The following is a 22735-nucleotide window of genomic DNA, read 5'->3' as shown; positions in this document are numbered from 1 at the left end:
GGTGCCCTGACCTGGTCAAGTGGGCACAGCTGAGTATGGGAAAAGCCCAGCTCTGAGAGTGCTCCCTGGTAAGAACGGGGCAATCAGCGGCAGCAGCGAGGCCAGGATGGGATGAGCTGAGGCAAGCACTCAGCAGGGCCCACCCTGTGATGTGCTCCCCAGGGTCTCCAGGCAGTGAGCAGTGATAGAGCTGCTGGCAAGGGGAAGGAAACACAGTCGCTGGGGTGGGGTGTGTGTGTGTGCACTTGAGCATTTTTGCCTGCCTCAACTCACAGCTGCAGCCCAACACTGGAACATTCTACAGGACAGTAAAACCAGCATAGACGTCCCCAGGGGACTGGTGTGAACAGACCAGGTGTTTCTGCCAAACTGGTAGCACTTCGTGTGGGGTGGTGGGGGGACTGGATCACACAAACCCAGAGAGTTCCTCTGGCAAGACCAAGGTGCCTGGTGCTAAGTCACATAACCTCCGAGACGTGAGACCGCAAAGGGGGGCCACCAAAGACAGCCCCCAGGAAAGCGGAGACTCAGAGCTGTCCAGGGCAGAATTCGGTGGGTCAGCCTGTGCTTCCAGACAGCCCACTGTGCCGCCATTCCTCTCAGGCTACAGAATCCTGGCATCCCAGCTCGGAACGCAGGGATACGCTTCTAGCTCAGAAGCCTTGCCCCTCCCTGCAGTCTCCCGCATGGGAACAGAGAGCAGGAGTGGGCAGAGGTCTCATGCCAGGAGACCCGGCCACCAGGGCCAGTGGTCGCTTCTCTGGGTAACTTTCACTACAGCCACCAAGCAACACACGCTCCTGCCCCTCCTCCTCCTCCTCCCATTAGGAGCAACAGCAGCAGAGAAATAAATGCTGTTGGCTAGCAAAGTTCCCTGCGCTGTCATGACGGACAAACCTTGGAAAGGGACACAAGAGGCCCCAATCGGAGAAGAGACCAGCAGCTTCGAAACCCACGGGGTAGGTACCCTCAACCTGCTGGGAGCCTGGAAGGGCAGCCCCACCCCTCTGTGTCGGGAGGATGGATGAGATCACTGATCCTCTCTGGGCATGGTGCCCTCACCCACGAAACAGGTGACACCACCTACTCTGCCCACGCCAACTGTCCACGTGGTCTTTTTGACAACTGGTGCTGGGACAGCTGGGGAACCACATAAAAAAGAACGAGGCTAGACCTCTACCCTTCCCATCACACACACAAATTAACTCAAAGTGGATGAAAGGCCTGCAACTGCGAAATTCTTAGAAGACAAAGAGTCGTGACTTTGTCACCTTGGAGCAGGCACTGGTTTCTCAGCTAAGAAGTGAGGGCACCAGAAGTCAAGGCTGCGAGACCATGAGGTCGAGAATCCTGACTGCACGGCTGTGCGTGACTCTCGCTCTGTGGGGAGTTTCAGAGCATGGGCATCGAGCACAATTAAGTATGTGAAGTGAGAGTTTCCTAGGGCCTCGGTCTTAGCTCCACAGTCTCATGCCATTTATTCCTCATGGGGGTGGGGGCATGGATGCTGGGAGGGCAGGCACTACTCAGCTCTCATGAATACAGAGTGGAGAACACAATCTAGCAGAGACTTTGTCTTTGATATTAACACTGAACACTCACAAGCTCCCCCACCATGTGCTGGGCTAAGTAGTAAATTCTTCCACATTCCTCAGGGACTCAAGGCTGCTGGGAACCCCTGGAGAGGGAGCCAGGCGACAGCAGATGCCCCAGCCCTGGGGGGAGCTGGAGCAGTGGCCGAGCTTCCCTGCCGGGACAGCTCATCCATCACCATGCTTTATGTATATCCCAGGGAACACATCTCTTAGCCACCGCACACAGCATTTCAATGGAACACATTTTCATTGAAAATCAGGCTCCCAGGGAGCCATAATTCTTAGGGAGAACAAAAGCAGACAGGTGTACTGAAGTCTGAGGGTGGAGCGAGGGAGCAGCTGGCACCACTGCTGGCCTGCCATTGTGCATTTGTTCCATTTGGGGGGCTGGGGGCTCTGGGCATGTTTTAACCTTGGTGGAGATGTGAGAATTCCCCTTCCAGGGCATCAGCAGGCTGGATGCAGGAACCGCCGGAGCCCCCTGCGTGGGCTCCAGGGGCAGCGCCTCGGGGATGGTGCAGCACAGCTCTGCAATCCCAGATGGCCCTCTGCCACATCCTGCCTTTGGCCACGTCCACGGGAGAGATGCAGGATGCTGCTGGAAACCACAATTTCTTGTATCAAAGACGCCCATTCAACTTGCCTTCAGAAACCGCCACGCGAAGCCATGCAAAATGAGTGACAAGGGGACTCACTCTGCTGGGATGGATTTCCACAGCCAAGGGGGCACACTCTTTCTGCAGGCAACCCCCAGCCCATGGAGGTCCCACTTGTGGGCCCCTTACATCAGGGCAGCAAGGTGACCACTTACCTGCCGCGTGGAGCTGCCACACCCCATGCTTGTGGAGTGCTTCAACAGCTGTCACCTTGCTGGGCGCACAGCAACCCTAAACCTCAGCCCCTTTTCCCCAGGTACAGCGGACTACCCCCGCATCTCCCAAATTAGGCAGAAGCAAGGTTTTGTTTAGTGAGGTCACTCCAAATGGTTACCTTGGTCAGCAGGTGCGGAAGACTCAACAATGAGGCCCAGTCAGAAGATGGCCGGTGTGGCAGCTTTGTCCCACAGCCCTATCCCCTCACCACCATCCTCCAAATAACATCACCTCCTACAGGTGCTTAGTTTGGTAGTGGTGAGAGAACACGATTATGATGTAATCATAACTGGCTGATTCAGCTCCACGTCAGTACTGAAAATAGGGCACAAAATCATGGTACCTCTTCCCAAAAGTTAATGTTTCAAGTGGCAGTCTGGGGAAGGAATACTCGCTTGGACCATCTAGCAAGACACAGCGGCCAGTGTCGTGGCGTAACAGGTTAAGCCATGGCCTGTGATGCCAGCATCCCATATGTGTGCCGGTTCAAGTCCTGGCTGCTCCACTTCTGGTCCAGCTCCCTGATCACGTGCCTGGGAAAGCAGCAGGTCAGGGCTCAAGTACTCGGGGCCCTGCTACCCACGTGGGAGACCTGGGAGCAGGTCCTGTCTTTGGCTTGGCCCAACTCTGGCCACTGCAGCCATATGGGGAATGAACCAACAAATGGAAGCTAACTCTGCCTTTCAAAATAATAAAACGTATCTTAAAATTCTTTTTAAAAAAATCTGCTACAGTGACAAATGGAAGGAGGATGCAGAGGACCCTGTTCTAGGTCTGAGCCCACACATTTAAACCCCAGCACTAGCAAACACTTCCTGTGATGCCAGAAATACATTTTGCCTTCCTTTCCACAATCCTCACAATCACAACAACACAAGGTATACACGCATCGTAATCACGTGCCGGGCAGAAGCCTGCAACAACAGGAGACAGGGAGGGACCCCCATCAGCCACCCGCAGGTCAGCGTGTTGCGGGTGCCTGACTCTGCAGACCACCCTGCCGGTGGCCAGAGAAGGAGCTCTGAGCCTCCGGGGAAGCCATTTTCCTTCCATGTGGCTGTAAAATCTTGGCAGGCGTGCATCCTCTCAGCCACCAAGGAAGAGGCGGCCTGCACGAGGACGGCGGCACACCAGGATCCAAGATGCTCCAACTGGGGGACGTGGCTGCCAAGCAGCTCTCTCCTCCCTGGTCCTCACTTCCGGTCCTGGGCATCACGCTGCTCCCCGGTGGGCAGCGTCCTCCTCGGTCTGCACTCAGCTCAAGTCTCTGCTCCTCCCATACGTGCACCACAACCTCGCCTCTGGAAGCCTTACGCTTACATCCCTTCTCCTAGACTGTGAGTTCCTGGTGGGTGGGGCCGTGACTGACAGGTGTCATTCCCGCACAGCAGCCAGCACAGGGCTAAATGCTGGGGACAGGCTGACACAGAGGACAAAGGTGAATGGGACAGAGGGACACTATGAGGGCAAGATGCTGTTCACACTGCACACTGAGGTCATGTGAGCCCCTCTCTCCCCTTTCTCTTTCCAGATCATTTCGTACGACAGTAGACCAACCAGAGGGAGTGTGCACGGCACCTGCAGTCGCTGATTTCACTGGGTGAGGCTGCGAGGAAGCTCCACCACCAAGTCAGAGGTGGCAGAGATGTGCACTGACCTCCAAGCCTGCAGCGAGGTCTATAGAGAACCAGGTCAGATTCCACGGGCTTCTCGCCTCTCCTTGATGCCTGCGGAGACGCCCTTGGAGGAACGCCCCCTGCAAGCCACTTCTGTTTTTTGAGATTTACTTATTTGAAAGGTACAGTTACAGGGAGAGAAGGACTGTTGGGGGTCGGGGGTAGAAATATCTTTCATCCATGGTTCACTTCCCAAATAACCAGCATGGTAACAGCTGGGCCAGGCTAAAGCCAAGAGCCATGAACTGCATCCAGGTCTCCCATGTGAGTGGCAGGGGCCCAAGTACTTGTGTCATCTTCCACTGCTTTCCTAGGTGCATTAGCAGAGAGCTGAATCAGAAGCAGAGCAGCCGGAACTCGAACCCGTGCTCATATGGGATGCCCACATTGTAGACAGTGGCTTACCTCGCTCAACCACAACCACGGCCCCACCTTCTATTATTAAAATAACTCATCCTGTTAGATGTTCTCGGTAAAACAGGTGGTTCCCAAAACACTCAGATGGTCTCCAAGTCCCACTTGCCTCTGTACACCTCATTGCTGTGGGCTTCCCTTGCTCCTTTCTCCAGTGTCCTGATGTGGTACTGATGTCCATGCCTCCCGCTGACCAGCCCACCACCAGCACCAGCTGTCAATTATCCAGAGATGAGCACCTTGAGGTTCTCTGCTCCTCTCCAGGCCCCTGCACTGTGCAGCACAGGCACAGCTGAGAGGACCTGCAGCCCCCAAGTTTCCTGCACAATGACCTTGAACAGTTTAACACAGGGCATCATAGTCCCAGCTGGTTCTGGAAGACTTAATTTTTTTTATTATTATTTTTGACAGGCAGAGTGGACAGAGAGAGAGAGAGACAGAGAAAAAGGTCTTCCTTTTGCCGTTGGTTCACCCTCCAATGGCCGCTGCGGCCGGCGCGCTGTGGCTGGCTCATCGCGCTGATCTGAAGGCAGGAGCCAGGTACTCCTCCTGGTCTCCCATGGGGTGCAGGGCCCAAGTACTTGGGCCATCCTCCACTGCACTCCTGGGCCACAGCAGAGAGCTGGCCTGGAAGAGGGGCAACCGAGACAGAATCCGGCACCCCGACCGGGACTAGAACCCGGTGTGCCGGCGCCACAAGGCGGAGGATTAGCCTATTGAGCCACGGCGCCGGCCTAAGACTTAATTTTTAAACCTATCCAGATGCTTGGAGTGTTAGGAATTTCAGAACGCCCTTTCGAGGTGACCTCACGCATTAGGATTTCAGAAAAACAGGTAGAAATTCCTGGCATTGACATGCTCCACCCAGTTACGGTGATAGGGAGGCAGCTCCCTGCCCCTATCTGGAAGAATAGTCATTTCATTAAATATCCAAGTGGCCAGCACTGAGCTGATGGACCTTAGATTCATTATCTCATCCCTCACAACAACTGGAAAATAACTGATCATTCTACTTCACGACAAGGAAACTCAGGCTGAGAGATTAATCTACTTGCCTGGGTTCACCCAGCCAAGAAGTGTGGGAGCCAACACTTGACCCCAGGCCCGACTCCAAAGCTCGGCGGTTCAACCGCCAGCTCCTGCAGCCCAGGCCATAAAAGGCGAGAGGATGGGGAATGGTGAGCTCCACCCTGCTCTCAGGGCTGGGCCAGCCCATGGGTGCAGAGAGGCATCTTCTCAGGAGCCCACCTTGCTGAACCTGTTTGCAGGCAGCACCTTCACGGATGCGAGCAGCCCGATGCTCACAACGGCAACAGAGCCCGGGCCGGAAAACAGGTGACCCAGTCGACCCGCCAGCTGGCCAGCGACGCTAGCTGCCACTTCCTTTGCTGGCTCCCCTTTGCGAAATCCATGTCTTGGGCCATAACTAGATCTGACAACACAGTCGTGCCTGGATCTGTCCACCACAAATTGCCCTTTATTTCCCAACCCAAGTGATTTCATTAAAGAACTATTTGACAACACACTGTGTTGACGTCCTGACCCATTAACGGGTTGCAACATAGGACTCTAGGAAATAGTGGACTACAGATAGGGAGCTAAAGAACCCCTTTCACAGCAGGCCGATCACCCTGGGAGTCCAGCAGATGCAGAAGCTGGAGCAGGAACAGGACTGGAACCAGGTGCCCAGGGAGGACAGCTGCAAGACCAGTGGCTCAGCTGCCCGCTAAGATCCTCCTTCCAGGCCTAGTACTGAGCACAGGCGTCAGATCTGCACCCCCTGAGCTGGTCGCAGGCCTGGAGAGGCCCTGGGAGGGTGAGACGCCAGTGGCTGAACCTCAGAACTGAGCTACCGCACCCCATGGCCTCGGCCCCATGACCCCATTAAAAGGCTGATGTCAGACACCTCCAGGCAAGACGTCCATCTAGGCCTTCATCCCAGGACGAATGGCCGAGCTGCTGGCTCACTTTGTCTCATTTCCTAAGCAGGAAGAGAAGTGGCTGGAAAGGAGACGGACACCAGCCTGGGGTCTGGTCACACACAGAATCCTGAGCAATGCTTCAGCCGCTCGGGTGTGGTAGGTAAGTGGCAGCTGTACTTCCCAGGTCAGATGCAAATCCTAATTTAATCAACAACTTCCTTCCGAAGACTAACCACTGGGTACCGTTTATGGTCAAGCTGTTTATGGGCAATTATCCATTGCACATGTACGATAAGGTCCCTCCAGTGCAAGCAAAAGGGCAAGGTAGAGAGAAGGCAGGGAGGACAGGAGGCCTGTACCTGCCACTCCCCATCCTGGCTCCCTCTACCTCCCAACACAGACTTCTTAGAACAGAAGACCTTTTGTGGGCAGCACTGCAGGCCCTGGGCTGCTACACCACTCAGCTTTGCCCCGATCTACAGCACAGTCTGGCCCACAGGACTCCAGTACAGACTGTGATTGTGAGAGTTAGCAGGCTTGCTGCCCAGCCTCCAGGGCTACTTCAGCCGTGTCAACAGGGGACCCACATTCCTGGCCTGGAGTCCCCAGACTTGGGGGTGCCCACTTACAAAGCAAATCAGACTGCCATAGCTATTATTTAACTCAATGATAATTAGATTTCATGCTAAGTGCAGAAGGGGCCCATTGATGGATGAGTGAGCGAGCAAATGGGGTATATAAAAGGTTCTCCCAAAACATCTGCAGGCGGGCAAAGCGTGATGGAGTGGTCAAGATGCCACTCGGGGTACTCGCATCCCATATCATAGTGCCTGGGTTCACACCCCAGCTCTGACCCCGATTCCAGTGTCCAACTAGTGTGCTCCCCACACCAATGGATCAAGCAGTTGAGTCTCTGCCGCCCACATGGGAAAACTGAATTGAGTTTCTGGCTCCTGGCTTCAGCTTGGTCCAATCCTAGGTGTTGTGGGCATTTGGGTAGTGAACCAGTGGAGGGGAGATCTGTTTCTGCCTTTCAAACAAATAAATAAATGAACAATTGTAAAGTTAATGGACAATGGAATTAAAATTTCTGTTGCAAAAAGATTTGGAAATTTACACATAGCTTGTTCAAAAGACACATTTTCCATGAAAGTTTTGAAGACCCCTCATATGCATGGATTTCACTTTTTGCTCCATTTCCGTAACTTTATGAAGTATTCTTGCATTTACAAGGGAAAGCAATTCAGTCTTAAAAAGCAGAAGATTCTGACCCGTGCCTCCACATGGAAGAAACATGGTAAGTGAAACCAGCCACAGAGAGGGCAAAGACCACACAATTCCATTTATGTGAGCTACCAAGAGTCATCAAAATCAGACAGGCAGTAGCAAGATGGTTTGCTGGTGAGTAGGGAATGGAGAATTGATGCTGGTTTTATTTTATTTCAAAGGCAGAGACAGATCTATCCTCCATCTGCTGATTCACTCCTCAGATGTCCACAACGGCCATGGCAGGGCCGGGTTGAAGCCTGGAGCCTAGAACTTAATTTGGATCTTCCACACGGGCTGCTGGCAAGGGCCAAAGTACTCGAGCCATCATTTGTTTGCTCCTAGGGGTACATGTTGGTAGGAAGCTGGAATTGGAAGCAGAGTTGGGGCTCAAACCTAGGCACTCTGACATGGGATGTGGGCATCCCAAGTGGCATGCTTAGCCATTGTGCCAAACACTCACCCTAGCGTTTAACAGGAACAGAGTTCTAGTTTTGCAAAAGGAAGAATTCTGGATGATTGTGCACAATGTGAACGTACTTAACAGCAAACCACACACTTCAGAATGGTTAAGATGATACTATACTCTTGGATGCGTATTTTATCTGTCCCCAAAACAACAGCAACAAAAGCAGGTGAGGTAGACAGGTGGAGGAGGGTAAAGTGGACAGGTGGAGGACAGTGAGGTGGACAGGTGGAGGAGAGTGAGGTGCACAGGTAGAGGAGAGTGAAGGGGACAGGTGGAGGAGAGTGAAGGGGACAGGTGGAGGAGAGTGAGGTGCACAGGTAGAGGAGAGTGAAGGGGACAGGTGGAGGAGAGTGATGGGGACAGGTGGAGGAGAGTGAAGGGGACAGGTGGAGGAGAGTGAGGTGCACAGGTAGAGGAGAGTGAAGGGGACAGGTGGAGGAGAGTGAAGGGGACAGGTGGAGGAGAGTGAGGTGCACAGGTAGAGGAGAGTGAAGGGGACAGGTGGAGGAGAGTGAAGGGGACAGGTGGAGGAGAGTGAAGGGGACAGGTGGAGGAGAGTGAGGTGGACAGGTGGAGGAGAGTGAGGTGCACAGGTAGAGGAGAGTGAAGGGGACAGGTGGAGGAGAGTGATGGGGACAGGTGGAGGAGGGTAAAGTGGACAGGTGGAGGAGAGTGAAGGAAGGGGACAGGTGGAGGAGAGTGAAGGGGACAGGTGGAGGAGAGTGAAGGGGACAGGTGGAGGAGAGTGAAGTGGGCAGGTGGAGGAGAGTGAGGTGGACAGGTGGAGGAGAGTAAAGGGGACAGGTGGAGGACAGTGAAGTGGACAGGTGGAGGAGAGTGAGGTGGACAGGTGGAGGAGAGTAAAGGGGACAGGTGGAGGACAGTGAAGGGGACAGGTGGAGGACAGTGAAGGGGACAGGTGGAGGAGAGTGAGGTGGACAGGTGGAGGAGAGTGAAGGGGACAGGTGGAGGAGAGTGAGGTGGACAGGTGGAGGAGAGTGAAGGGGACAGGTGGAGGAGAGTGAAGGGGACAGGTGGAGGAGAGTGAAGGGGACAGGTGGAGGAGAGTGAAGGGGACAGGTGGAGGAGAGTGATGGGGACAGGTGGAGGAGGGTAAAGTGGACAGGTGGAGGAGAGTGAAGGAAGGGGACAGGTGGAGGAGAGTGAAGGGGACAGGTGGAGGAGAGTGAAGTGGGCAGGTGGAGGAGAGTGAGGTGGACAGGTGGAGGAGAGTAAAGGGGACAGGTGGAGGAGAGTAAAGGGGACAGGTGGAGGACAGTGAAGTGGACAGGTGGAGGAGAGTGAGGTGGACAGGTGGAGGAGAGTAAAGGGGACAGGTGGAGGACAGTGAAGGGGACAGGTGGAGGACAGTGAAGGGGACAGGTGGAGGACAGTGAAGGGGACAGGTGGAGGAGAGTGAGGTGGACAGGTGGAGGAGAGTGAAGGGGACAGGTGGAGGAGAGTGAGGTGGACAGGTGGAGGAGAGTGAAGGGGACAGGTGGAGGAGAGTGAAGGGGACAGGTGGAGGAGAGTGAAGGGGACAGGTGGAGGAGAGTGAGGTGGACAGGTGGAGGAGAGTGAAGTGGGCAGGTGGAGGAGGGTAAAGTGGACAGGTGGAGGAGAGTGAGGTGGACAGGTGGAGGAGAGTGAAGGGGACAGGTGGAGGACAGTGAAGGGGACAGGTGGAGGAGAGTGAAGGGGACAGGTGGAGGAGAGTGAAGGGGACAGGTGGAGGAGAGTGAGGTGGACAGGTGGAGGAGAGTGAGGTGGACAGGTGGAAGAGAGTGAAGGGGGAACACCCTATGCAACTCGAGCTGGCTCATCACCCAGACCAATGCCAACGTGAAATCTGAAAAGCTGCTACTGTTAGCTCTCGTGCTTCTCAGGCCAAACTGAAGTTCTGATTTCTGTCAGCGTCCAGCATGGGGTCTCAGCATCTGGGAGCCTTCTGTAGGGTCTGCGTCTGGCAGCTCTGGGGGCAGTCCCCACAGGTATGGCTGGCGGGTACCTTACCTGGACGGGTAGCCAGCCGCACTGATGCGAATCGTCTCCAGCACCCCGCAGGCTCGAAGCTGCTGCACCGCTCTCTTGGGGTCAAAGCTGCCAAACGGGAAGACAAGCAGTGAGTGGACAACCTGGCCAATGAGCGCAGAGAGCGCACACCCCTGCTTGCAGCACACAGGGCACCTGCTGGCCCTGTTACAGGAGGTCACGCCCATCTGTGCTCAAGGTCAGGGGTGAAACACGGGCTACAGGGTGCTGGGTGGCAGGCAGGTGAGCCCACGCCAGCACCTTCAGTTCTGAGCATATTCTCACTCCCAGGTGAGACACTCCTCCCCATCTCGGCCTACCCGAATCCTGCCCACCCTCCTTCCTGCCTTCTTCGTATAACCTCCCTGCCCAAGACCCCTTGCTGCCCTCTCCCTAGAACCTCTTTTTATGTCCATCCACACAGCCATGTGTCTGAGTGCAATGTCAAGCACTATTCGACTCAAAAGGCCCCAGGGGTGGCTTTGAATCATGATGTGGTCCAGGCAGGTAACTGACCGTCCTAGGGCCTCAGTATCCTCCTCTCTAAAGTGGGGACAACAACGGGGCTCATCTTCTAGGGTGAGTGTGAAGATTAAAGACTGGGGCCCGTGAAAGCAAGAGGACACAGGGCACGGCCACCATAAGCTGGGATGGTGGCAGACGCTCCACCGAGAATCCGACAGTGGGAAGACCTTGACCTCCATGACTTTAAAGATGTGCACCATCTTCAACCAGCCACATGCCCTATGCAGTGCTGGGCCTTGTGGGGAGCAACTCGGACTAGACTAAGTTACTGGAATTAAGACTTATTCTATGCATCTGCTCTCCCACAACATGGCGCTGGGAGAGGAGTAAAAACAACTTCTACACAGCTGCCTCCAGTTCAACCAATAACCTGCAGGAGCTGATCCCGCTCCTGATTGGAGGAGAGCAGTGTACTCGGTGTGTGGGTAGCAGAGTTGGGATTGGTGGAAGAGGACTATAAAGGAGGAGAGAGACAACATGCACCAGGAACATCTAAGGGGAACACCTGAGGAACATCTGAGCAGCCCCTGAGAGAGCCGGCCGGCGGTGTGCCGCTCCCCCGCGGAAGTGGGGAAAGTGGCAGGGGGAACCGCCCTTCCATGGAGGTGGAAGGGACGGTAGTCAACCCGGGAAGAACCAGCAGCAAACCCGGGAAGGGCCAAGCAGACAAAAGAACAGCGCAGGGTCCTGTGTCGTTCCTCCACGAAGAGGGGGAGCGACAGGCCTGGTACTGGAAACCGCACTCACTCACTCACACCGACTAAGTACCACGCTGCAGTACTGCCTCTGTTCTCTGCAAGGACCCACACTGCTGCACAGGGGGCGTGTGATAAATGCACTAACAGCACTCAAAGCAATCCATGGGAAAGATGCCAGGCTGGCTGGGGTGACCGGGGATCTTTATGGAGAGAGAATTAAAGCTGACCCGGCATCAACCACTACTTGCTAAGAGATGACAACGGCTCCTGTGCAAACCTCAGCCAGGCCATCGCTGCCTGCCTCCCTGCCCACCCCGTGGTTTCTGCACATGCCTCAGCCAGGCGGTTGGCAGCCTGCCTACCCTGCTGGATAAAGGAACATAGAGGCTGCATTGGTCCCAGGGTCCACGGCAGCCCAGGGAGCAGCCCCTGGGCAGGCTGTGTGTCACTGTCCCCAGCAGCCGGGCCCACTGGAACTCTGCAGGATGGTCTGTCCTGGGGCTGCCTCCCAGTGACGCTGTGCCTGACCACAGCATGCATGTGCTTTCCAGGCCAGCCATGGGCCCCTTCCCGCAGAGCCACACTCAGGCCCCCGGGCCAGTGGGACGGGAGGGACAGCAGCCTGCTAGGGAACACCTGTGGCCCGTGGTTTCATGTGGGGCCAGCTGGGGTCACCACTTCCTCCAGGACCTCCCATGGCTTCCGTGGAGGACAGAACACCCTCCTTCCCACAAAGGTCTGATCCTCTTCTCCAGCACCCTTGCCCCTCACTGCCCCTGCGTCATGCCATGTGACCACTGAGCACCCAGCTGTGGACTGTGGCCTACGTGACAGCCGGGCAGTGGCCAGCTCAGGCACCCCACCCATGCAGCAGAGTGCCAGGTCTCTGAGCCAGCAGTTGGGGGGCACTGCTCTCCTCTTGGAGCCCACACACTTCACTGGGGCTGGTTCCCCAGAATACATCTGGCAACCAACGTCCAAACTCTGCCTTAACGGTCACCCAGGCCTCTTACGGAGCCCAGCAGAGCCCCTCCCAACTTGCACCTGCTCTTCCCTGCTGAGATGGCAACGCTGTCCTCCTAGCAGACTGAGCGAGGCCGGAGAGGGGAGCCTGGCTCTGCCACTCAGAGCGAGACACAGTCTCTCCACAACTCACTTTCCTCACTGCCACGCTGGAGCTGAGACTGTCCAAGCTGAGACTGTCCAAGTACAACCCTGCCGTTTGTTGTAGGACCATGGGATGCAGGAGAGAAATGACTACAGAAAAAAGCTCCGATGCAGCAAGGACAGAAGACTCCGCCTTCGTCTCTCCCTGCTCACATGCCCCCCAGAAGGTGTGAAGGCAGCAGCCTCCTGCATTTTAATATTCCCTCCCCCACTGGAACAGAACACTCCCGTGCTCTGCCTGCCTGTGGTCACAGTTGAAGGCGAGTGGAAGTAGAAAACCAGGCCCTCTGCTATCAAACCATCGAGGACTCTGGTGAGGACGATGAACACCTCCACTCTGGATTTAAAAGCCACCAGAGATGCCTGGGGCCCCACTGCGATGCCCACACCAGGTGCAGGACAGCCTGGGCTTGCTGGAAGCAGGCTGCACTCGGTAGCCTCATGGCACCTCCCCCCCCCCCCCGATTTCTGCACAGGCTACAGGACCCCAACTCCTTCCCCAGGCTCAGCAGCATCTGCAGCGGGCTGGTCTTCAGGATAGCTGGCCAGGCCTTCCACCGAGTGATCCTAGGTGATGACCTTTGCCCTGGGCTGCCTCCGGGGGTCTCTCACCTCCCCCCCTCCTGGCCCCAGCAGCACTTTCTCACAGCCTCTAGCAGCCTCTCCTGCGGCAGAGTGAGCTGCACAGGATGTGTCTGTCACCGCACCTGTTCGCGCTCAGCGTCTAGCGAGCTGTTTCTCAGAGGAGATGGGGGTCGGGGGGAAGAGGAGAGGAGAGATGCTATCAAGGCACTCAGCATAGGACGGAGGCTCTCAACTGGAGGCCATTTTGTCCCGCAGGGAGCACCCGGCGATGCACGAAACACTTTTAGTTGTCACGGCAGCAGGGACGTGACTGGCACCTGGGGGCGGAGGCCAGTGAAGCTGCTGCACATCCTCCAATGCCCAGGATGGCCCAGGGCAACGAACCACCCAACCCAAAACGTCAGTGGTGCCAAGGCCGAGGGACTCAGATTAGAGGGGATGGCAGGAGGGACAGAGCAATTTCCTTCTAGAATAAGGTCAATAATGTTAACTTTTAATGACACACAAGGGTACCGCAGAATGCTTACAGAGAAGTGGAAGACAGACCAAAGCTACACAGGGGTGAGTCTCGCTGCTGCATGGACCTGGATGAGGTTGGCCAGTGAGCCTTGGAAGGGTTTCAAGGTGGGGTTGGAAGAAGTTGGAGCAGAGGTGGCAGTAGTGGGGTCTAGGGGACGGGCTGGGTAGCTCGGGAAGCCCAGGGGCGGTGGCAGGTTGAGGCAAGAGGCGGGCCCATCTGAAGGAAGCCCGTCCTGATCACCCAGTGACCCGTCCACGTCTACACTTCACACTCACAGGGAGAATGCACCATCTGGCATCCGAGGGCGCCCATCCCTGCACACCGCCGCTGGCTCCAGGGGACTGGGGAACCGCCCCTTCTCACCCCGAGTCCCTAGTGCAGCAGGTGGCCGCAAGCCCACCTCTCCTGGGCACACAACCTGTGCATGGAGTCTAGGTGCAGGCCGGCACCGAGCTCAAGGCCCCAGGCCCCCAAGGCTGGGCCCCCGTGGTTCCACCTGGACCTCCACGGCGGCATCGAGAGGCCTGGTGGGGCAGTGGACACCAGCGGGCACTCACTGGAAGGGGAGCTTCTCGTCATTGGGCTTGATGCAGCGCACGTAGTGAGGCGTCGTGGCGTTCAGGGTCTCCATGAGCAGATGCAGGGAGGTGCGGAACTGGGGAGCAAACGGCAGCACTCCGTTAGTCTACACGTTTTGTTGGACACGTGACAAGTAACATACTTCACGGCCTGCTGCTGGGGTGGGGGCTGTTACTGTCATGGCGACAGCTGTGAACACGGAAGGACAGGGAAGGAACAAAGACCTGGGATCAGGTTCCAACTCTTCTGCTCTTCCCTCTGCACTCAAAATCAAGCCCCTCCCATGTTAGTGTCACTCAAACTGCACAGGGAGACCCCGAGTGGGCCCACCTCTGGCTGTCGCTGAGGACCAGAGGAGACAGAGGGGAGGAGGATAACAGGGCTCAGACACTGCTGGCCGCGCATGGGAGGTTTGTGTTCCTATGCCCAAGACCTTGAGCCTGGCTTCCCGGGCCAGAGTGTGCTAGAAATGAGCGTTTACACGGAACTCCCAGGGCAGGCAACAGTACGTGAACGGAGGGTTGGCGGTTGCCAGGAGGCGCCCTCTGCCCTTCAAAGTCCACAGAGACCCCAGGGGAGGAGGTGCTGGCTCGCAGCCTCCTGAAGCTGCACACGCCTTCACCCTCCTGTCCAGGCCGCAGATTCCAGCCCCTCCCGCCTCCCCTGCATGAGGCACCTGTGGTCTTTGGACGTGGCCCTCGGTAGAATGAACTGTTCCCATTGGGGCTGCCAGGATGCCCTCTTCTCTAGCGAGAGTTTTGGGACACAAAGCACGGGCAGTGTGTGTGTGGTGGGGGGGTCAGGCTCCGCCTCTGGAGAGGCTAGCCTCGCCACGGGCCTGGGGCTGACCTGGTGGCCCACGGTTTTCTTGTGCTCCTTGTTGGAAGCTTTCAAGGGGGGTCTGGCGGAGCGAATGTTGATCTTTGAAGACGATCCCTTGCCAGCTGCAGCGGTGGCAGGGGCAGGGTCCTTGTCGTCATGGAACAGGTCAGCCACGAGCGGGAACTGCAAACAACCACAGCAAGGACGGTAAGTGTGAGGCCCATGCACTTTATGGGGTTCAAACCCCTCCAGGACAGCTTTCTGACACACATGGGACCTTGCCATGTGTCCACACAGCACAGGTGCACCATCACAGCAGCACTCTGAGGGGGAGAGGAGGGGGAAGGAGGGGGGGGGAGGGGATCGTTCACCTGCTAGTTCACTCCCCCAAATGACTGCGACAGCCTGGGCTGGGCCTGGGTTCTTGCCCAGGGTGGCAGGAACTCAAGTGCCTGGACCATCATTTGCTGCTTTGCAGGTGCATTAGCCGGCAGCTGCATTGGAAGTGGGGCAGCTGGGACTTGAACTGGTGCTCAGATACCGAATGTGGGCATCCCAAGCGCAGCTTACCCCGCGGCATCACAACGCCTGCCTCACCCGGCATTACTCTTAATCATAACATGGGAACAGCCCAAATGACCGACAACTGACGGATCGAATATACCGTGTTCCATCCACACAGTGTAAAGAGGTCTTCACACACACTGCAACGCGGGGGAGGGGACTGGGAAGAAAGCCAGACACACAGACCACAACTACCAACTGTGGTTGTGGTACGTGTCCAGGCAACAGGAGGTCATTCAGCAGTCCACAGGGGTTAGGGAAGGCGCAGGGGAACCACTGCTCATGGGCATGGTTCTTGGTTTTCTGTGTTTTGTTTTTTTTTTTTTTTAATAAAAAATTTACAAGTTGACAATGGTGATGGTTCTACAACTTCATGAAAATATTAAAGCCCACTAAATTCCACACTTCAAAAGTGTGCATTTTATGGCTCAGTTTTTAAAGGCAGAAGTAGCTTTCCCAGACATCACTCACCCCTCACCTACAAAGATGGGCCCAACTTCCTTTCCTTGAGGTGTGACAGAAGGCAGCTATATTCCTCCAGAACTGTGCTTAAATGCGATTTTCTCCACATTTAGCACTGGATCCTGCAAATTACTTAACTTCGCTGAGCCATCAAGTGGGGATAAAACCACACCTATACTGGCTGGCACTGTGGCTCACTTGGCTAATCTTCCGCCTGTGGCGCCGGCACACCGGGTTCTAGTCCTGGTTGGGGCGCCGGATTCTGTCCTGGTTGTTCCTCTTCCAGTCCAGCTCTCTGCTGTGGCCAGGGAAGGCAGTGGAGGATGGCCCAAGTGCTTGGGCCCTGCACCCCATGGGAGACCAGGAGAAGCACCTGGCTCCTGCCATCGGATCGGTGCAGCGCCGGTCGTTGTGGCCATTCGGGGGTGAACCAACAAAAGGAAGACCCTTCTCTCTCTAACTCTGCCTGTCAGAAAACAAAACAAAACAAAACACGCCTGTACTGTGAGGACCACCCCTGTCCCATGAGGACCATGCCTGTCCTGTGAGCTCTCTGTACAAATGTCTCCACGTGTAATGAGATGAAGATGCAGGCCTTGGACAAGGTGCTGGTGACAGTCCCAGCCATCAGGGCACTCGGCCCAGTGAAGGATTGCAGGGGCTGAACCAAGTACAATACAGCCTCGGCCACATGCCTGCTGGTGGGCAGGGAAGGGAAGCACACAGCCCCCCACCTGCAAACCCTGAGCCACTTCTAATCCCAGACTCTGCTCCTCCTAGTCCAGCCGCAAGCTCTTCCCTCAACCCCAACATCAGCACATGGTTCCCCTCTCCTCACACCGCATCTGAACACCCCAGGCTAGCAGCCAATGACCCCGTGGTCTGGGCCCACACTCACCTCTTAGACAGTCAAAAGCAGTCCCCTGACTGTTCCCATTACAACCGCCTCTACACCTGTGCTCACAGTGCTACTCCAACCTGCAGCACCCCCTATTTTCTCCTCTCTGCTTATTTTTAAAATTTATTATTTCTTTGACAGGTAGAGTTACATATAGAGAGGGAGACAGAGAGGTTTTCCATCTGCTGGTTCACTCCCAAAATGGCCACAACAGCCAGAGCTGGGCTGATCTGAAGCCAGGAGCTTCTTCCAGGTTTCCCACATGGGTGCAGGGGCCGTAGCACTTGGGTCATCTTCTACTGCTTTCCCAGGCCATCAGCAGAGAGCTGATTGGAAGAGGAGCAGTGGGGACATGAATGGACAGTCATGTGGCATGCCGGCATCACAACTGGAGGCTTAACCTACTGTGCCATAGCACTGCCCCTCCTCTGTGCTTATTCTGAGACCCCTCTCCCCAGCCCCCACCCCGCCCTGGTGCCTGTGACACTTCCCCAGAGCACTCCGTCCTCTCCTGCACGTGCCTCCCACAGGAGAAACCACCTGAGGTCTGGGCTGGGCGTCGAGCCCTAGGCTTGCCCAGCCTACAGCCTCCCCACTGTGTGGAAGATGAGGACTAAGGACTAAGGCTAAGACCACACACATGGGCATGTGCCCAGTGACAGTAAGCATGTGGTCGCATACGTGAAGAATCTACCTAAACCGTAAAAGCACAGATGCTTGAGAATGTTCCACTCCTCATCCAGGAAGCAAACGGCTGCAAATGTTAGATGTGGAAAGACGGAGATCGACTCTCAGCGCTAAGTGGCTGGGAGGAATTAGGGTCTCTGGGAGAAGGGGCTCTCAATCTGCTCCAGGCTCCGTTTCCCCCGGCGCTGAGCAGAGGCCACAGGAGCAGGAAGGGGCAAAGCCAGGGTCTACACTCAGCCCCGCTGCAGAGCCCCGGCAAGACCACAGCACAGACAGCAGCAGCACCCCGGCATCTGCTGGATGAGGTGCCTGGCTGCATGGGGAAGAGGCCGACGTCCGTCACGCATGGCGTACCACGCTGGGTTCCTACAGGAGCGCACACCAGCCCACGATCCGGGAGCTTTCTCCGAAGCAGCGTGGAGCTCAAGGGCAGGCGCTGGGCTAGGGCGGCGTCCCTGACTTCGACACGGCTCTGCAACTTAGCGTGATCCACGACGAATCTCCCAACTGCACCCAATTCCAACTTGTTCGACCGTGAAAAGGGGGGCACTGAGCCAGCTGCTTCCTCTAAGTCATCCCTTGACCCGGCCTCCAGATCTCCTCCCACTTTAATTTCCCCATTCACTGGCCTCAGCCCCCCCCATTCACCCACCTTCCCAGCCCATCCTCCTGTACTCCCCCCCCTTGCCTGGCCATCTCCCAGAACTTCACCCAACCCCGTCTCTCTTCCAGCACTCAGTCCCAGGACCCGCATGGCCCTGGCTCCATCGCCATGGTTCCAAACACCTGCTCACATCTTCCTCCCTCTGGGTGTCCACTGCAAACCCCAAACTCAACCTGGCCCAGACCACTTTCACTCTATGTCTTCTACATCACCTTAGGGACGCTGGGGCTCCCACCCTGCTTCCTAAGGCAGCCAAGTACCAGGTTCGGCCTGTGGCTCAGCATCAGATCCCCAAGCTCCCTCCTGGATCACTACAGTCTTGTAAACTTGAGGGCCACCTGCACGCATCCCTCCAAACATCTCTGCCCATAGCCAGCTCCTTCTGAGCACAAACCTTACCCAGCAGCCCCCTGTTTAGAGACCTGTTGGCCCTCACCGTCTAGGAAATGAAGCTGCCATAGTACCAATCAGCTGAGACCCTAAGGAGTGGCAGGGAGAGAAGGGCCTGGAGGCGGGGCTGGAGCCAGGGCACTCAGGGCCAGGGCGGTGTCAGAGCCATGACACAGGTGACAAAGGGCAACATGGCCCGAGAAGTCCCCCAGGGAGACAATGGGAGGCTGGCAGCAGGTTCACATTCTACAACACCCTTGCAACTGGGCCTGCTGGGCCAAAACAAGATGCCAGCTGATCAAATTATCCAAGTCCATAGGCTTCCTGAACCCAATTTCTACAATGTTTGGGGCACTAACAGAATTTACCAATCTGTATAATTCTTCTGATTGAGGGGGTTTAATTTACAGGAAAATTAGCAGCTTTTTCTGCAAAAAAAAATTTAAATCCTAAGGTCACAAACATATCAAAATCTTTGAAATGGCAATTGCTGATATGCGTATTTAAAAATTTTTCTTTCTCTTGCTTCAATCAGAGAAGGTAGCTATGCTTTCTGGTTTTTGAAAGCTGTCTAAGGCAGTTTAACCTCAGCCGGCACCGTGTCGTCACCTGGGCACCTACATGACCTGCATAACCGGCCAGCCTGGAGAACTTGTATTTTGCTTTTAAAGCTCTGGTTGAGCTGCGGGTCCCTGCTTTGGAGGCTGTTTGCAAGTGGCAGGGTGTGGGACTCGAGGGAGACGCACGAGTCTGTTGGAACAGTCACCCCGGGGAGGAGGTGGGGGCTCCACATCCTACTCAGCTTGTTTTATAGACTCAGGGAACACACAGTCTAGTCTGGCGATGGGAACGAAACACTCAGAGGTCCCGGCTGGGCCATGGGCTGTGGCCAAGAGCAAAAGCCTGGTGAGAAGTATCGACTCCTCCCATCTACCCACCTACCCGCAAGGGGTTTGGGCTACACAGGGACCTCCATGCCCTGTGGAAGGGGCTTGTTTCCTAACCATAACCAAACCTAAACCACAATGAAATATCACCTGCAGGCTCTTCCTTAACAAAGGATTCCCACCAAAGGCCCACATCTGAGCAAGGGGGCGGGCACTGTGTTTCGCTCACACAGTTACGTCTGCAGAGCCAGGGAGCCGGGCGCTCCTGAGCTGCCCGACCCAGAAGCCCAGCCCATGCATCTCAGGGCAGCCTAGCAAAGGATGCCCAGCAGGGCCTGTACCCCCTCTGCTCCCTTCTCACCTGGAAACACTCCAGGTGGCCACTCCGGGCCAACAAGCCCCTCCCGAATTCTGTGTCTCTGCCTTTGGCATTCTCTGCTGTGCAAGCTGCAGGCAGATTTCAAAAAGCCTGAGGCAACTCTATTCAAAAAGGGATTAAGAGAAGTAGGAAAACACTTTCTAAAGAACATCTGACAGTTCAAGAAAAATGTCAATTACAGCTGCACACAAAGCCGTTCCCTTGGAAATCACACCCAGTCACTTGTGGGTCTAAGAACATAAAAGACGACAGACAGGTGAAACAAAGGTAGGACCCGCTGTTGGAACAGTAGGGTTGGCATCTATTGCTTAGCATTTTATTTTCGAAAGTTATTGCTGTAAGCAGAATAAAAATGCATTTTCACCTCCCATCCATTCTTTTCATGGTTAATGCTACCTTTTGGGAAGAATGTCCCCAACTTTTAGGTTAAGAATTTTTTTTTTAAGTATAGACTGCTTCATTAACTGGCGTGTCGTCTTGTGCAGGAGCCGTGCTAGGCTTCTCTGTATGGTTCCAACGTTAGTCTGTGCTGAAGTGAGTACAGAAACATTTTGTTTAAGAAGGTTTTAAATGGGTTTTAGAAGAAAAGACTTAGCATTTCTTTTTGCTGAAAAAATATGCATTTGCATGCACTGGAAAGGGGATGATGATTTTATCAACTAAAAAGTTCTCTATACAGTGCCCTGTTTATTCTAAATACTAGAAGCTTTTCAACTATCAGCAAACACGTTAAAGCAGTATTCCACACACATTTGAGAATAAGTTTTATAGAATGCCGATTACCTCTATAAAGCTCCTATATAAAAATACATTGGAAATAAAAACACAGTTTTTAAAAACCTGAACTTATTTGCTCAAAATGGAACACGCGTGTGACCATTAAGGAAGTCATCAGTGTGGAAAGCAGAGGAGTGGTGTACAAGGTCATTCTTTGACGACTAGCAGTGAGGCCCTGAGCAGCAAGAAGGAGACAGGGCACTGGGCTTCCTGCCATGACCCCGGCCCACAGGACGGTCAGGGCTCGCGGCTCACAGATTTGGGCCGAGGCAGTCTCCAGACCCTTTTCTGCTGGGGGGTGGGGGGGGGCGGGCAAAGGCCCATCTGCCCTGTGGCCCACGCCTGCACAGGGTGCAGCCTCCAGGGCGCCCCAGCTGCACAGCACCCAATGCAGGGGTGAGGAACCATTTTTCTGTCCAGGGCCATTTGAATATTTATAACATCATTCGCAGGCCATACAAATGATCAGCTTAGCCCGCTATAGACCTATTGAATTTCAAGTTCCAGCGTGTCCAAATAATTTCACGGTCCTTACATGGCCCCCAGGCCGAAGGTTCCCTACCCCTGCTAACCAGAGGAAAAGCATTCTCCCTTTGGAGGTTTCTTTCTCCAGGCTGATAAAATACCCCTTTTCACGGTAAACACAAGCAGGAAGGGAAAAGGCTCCATCCTTTGCTACTTAAACAAGTCTGCTAATAACTCGAAGTCGCATCTTAAAGAGGCATTTCTTTACTTAAGTCTCTATTTATAGCTCCCTGATAGCTGAGAAAGCAATTAGCTGCATTGGATGCTCTCAGGCAGTGTAACTGGCTTTCCTAATTACAGCCTCATTAACACCCGTTTTATTTCACTGCTCATGGTGGAAATTCTTCAAACATCCCTCCGGCTGCTAGGGTCTAGGGGGTCTTCTATTCTGTGCTGCTTAACTCTTTGTGACAACTTGTGAATCTTTTATCAGGGATGTCCACACAAAGAAAAAATGCTAACAGTTTCTTGCAAAATAGATCACTTTAAGTACAATTAGGGATTTAGACACAGGATTTGAGATTAGATGGAAACCAATAAAAATTGGCCATTCCACTGTTAATTTAATGACATGCAGCTTGTATCTTCCCAGACCTTTGAGAGGTAGTTACAGAGAGAGGAGAGAGAAAGAGAAAGGTCTTCCATCCACAGGTTCATTCCCCAAATGGCCGCAATGGCCGGAGCTGAGCCAATCTGAAGCCATGAGCTTCTTCCGAGTCTCCCATGTAAGTACAGGGGCCCAAACACTCGGGCCATCCTCCACTACTTTCCCAGGCCATTATCAGAGAGCTAGATAGAAAGAGGAGCAGCCGAGACTCGAACTGGCGCCCTTAGAGGATGGCCACACCACAGGTGGAGGCTTAGCCCACTGTGCCACAGCACAGGGCCCCTGTTTTTCTTATCTTTAACAGAGATATAAACAGAATGTAGGACTGCTGTGAGAAACTAAAAATTTAAAGATGACAGAGGCTCAATAAATCATTAGCTTTAAAAATACTCAAATGACAGGTGACGTCACACAGGCCCATCTGCCCCATCATCCAAAGCAGCCGAGGGCCCTGCCCAGAGTTGGCAGCTGCACCTGTGTACCACCCATCTGTGGGCCCCCCAGTGACCTGGCGTCAGTCTTGGGGAACGTCTGAGACGGGCTGGAAGGGGCTCACGGTGGAGGGCTCCTCACCTTCCTCCTGCCAGGGAGGAAGCCCCGGGAGTCTGGTCTGAGAGCTGCTGGCCCTCACGCATCTCAGAGGTGTGTCGCTGGGATGAGGCACCAGCTCGGGGTGGGAGGCAAAGTCCCTGGCTGCTTAAAAAAAATTAGCAGGCAAGGGGGAAATCTAAAATTGTGGTGTGTGGGTAAGGGA

The 22735-nt window shown here is 54.9% G+C and overlaps 1 protein-coding gene and 1 pseudogene across 2 annotated transcripts in view; both read right to left on the bottom strand.

Annotated features, from left to right (window-relative positions):
- Positions 1 to 22735, bottom strand: part of MYO5B (myosin VB) — a 329807-nt gene that overhangs the window by 86855 nt on the left and 220217 nt on the right. For both annotated transcript variants that reach the window (XM_070050187.2, XM_089305758.1), the window contains exons 15-17: positions 15169 to 15324; positions 14298 to 14395; positions 10228 to 10314 (exon numbers count right to left, since the gene is read on the bottom strand). In XM_070050187.2, coding sequence (XP_069906288.2) covers positions 10228 to 10314; positions 14298 to 14395; positions 15169 to 15324 — 341 coding nt within the window. The remainder of the gene's footprint in view (positions 1 to 10227; positions 10315 to 14297; positions 14396 to 15168; positions 15325 to 22735) is intronic.
- Positions 20514 to 20614, bottom strand: LOC127492539 (U6 spliceosomal RNA; annotated as a pseudogene).

This window comes from Oryctolagus cuniculus, chromosome 10, assembly GCF_051225735.1.
Source record: "Oryctolagus cuniculus isolate XC-2025 breed Fujian yellow rabbit chromosome 10, ASM5122573v1, whole genome shotgun sequence".
Lineage (NCBI taxonomy): Eukaryota > Metazoa > Chordata > Mammalia > Lagomorpha > Leporidae > Oryctolagus > Oryctolagus cuniculus.
Note: the sequence above shows the minus strand (reverse complement) of the source record. Positions and strands in the feature narration are given on the sequence as shown.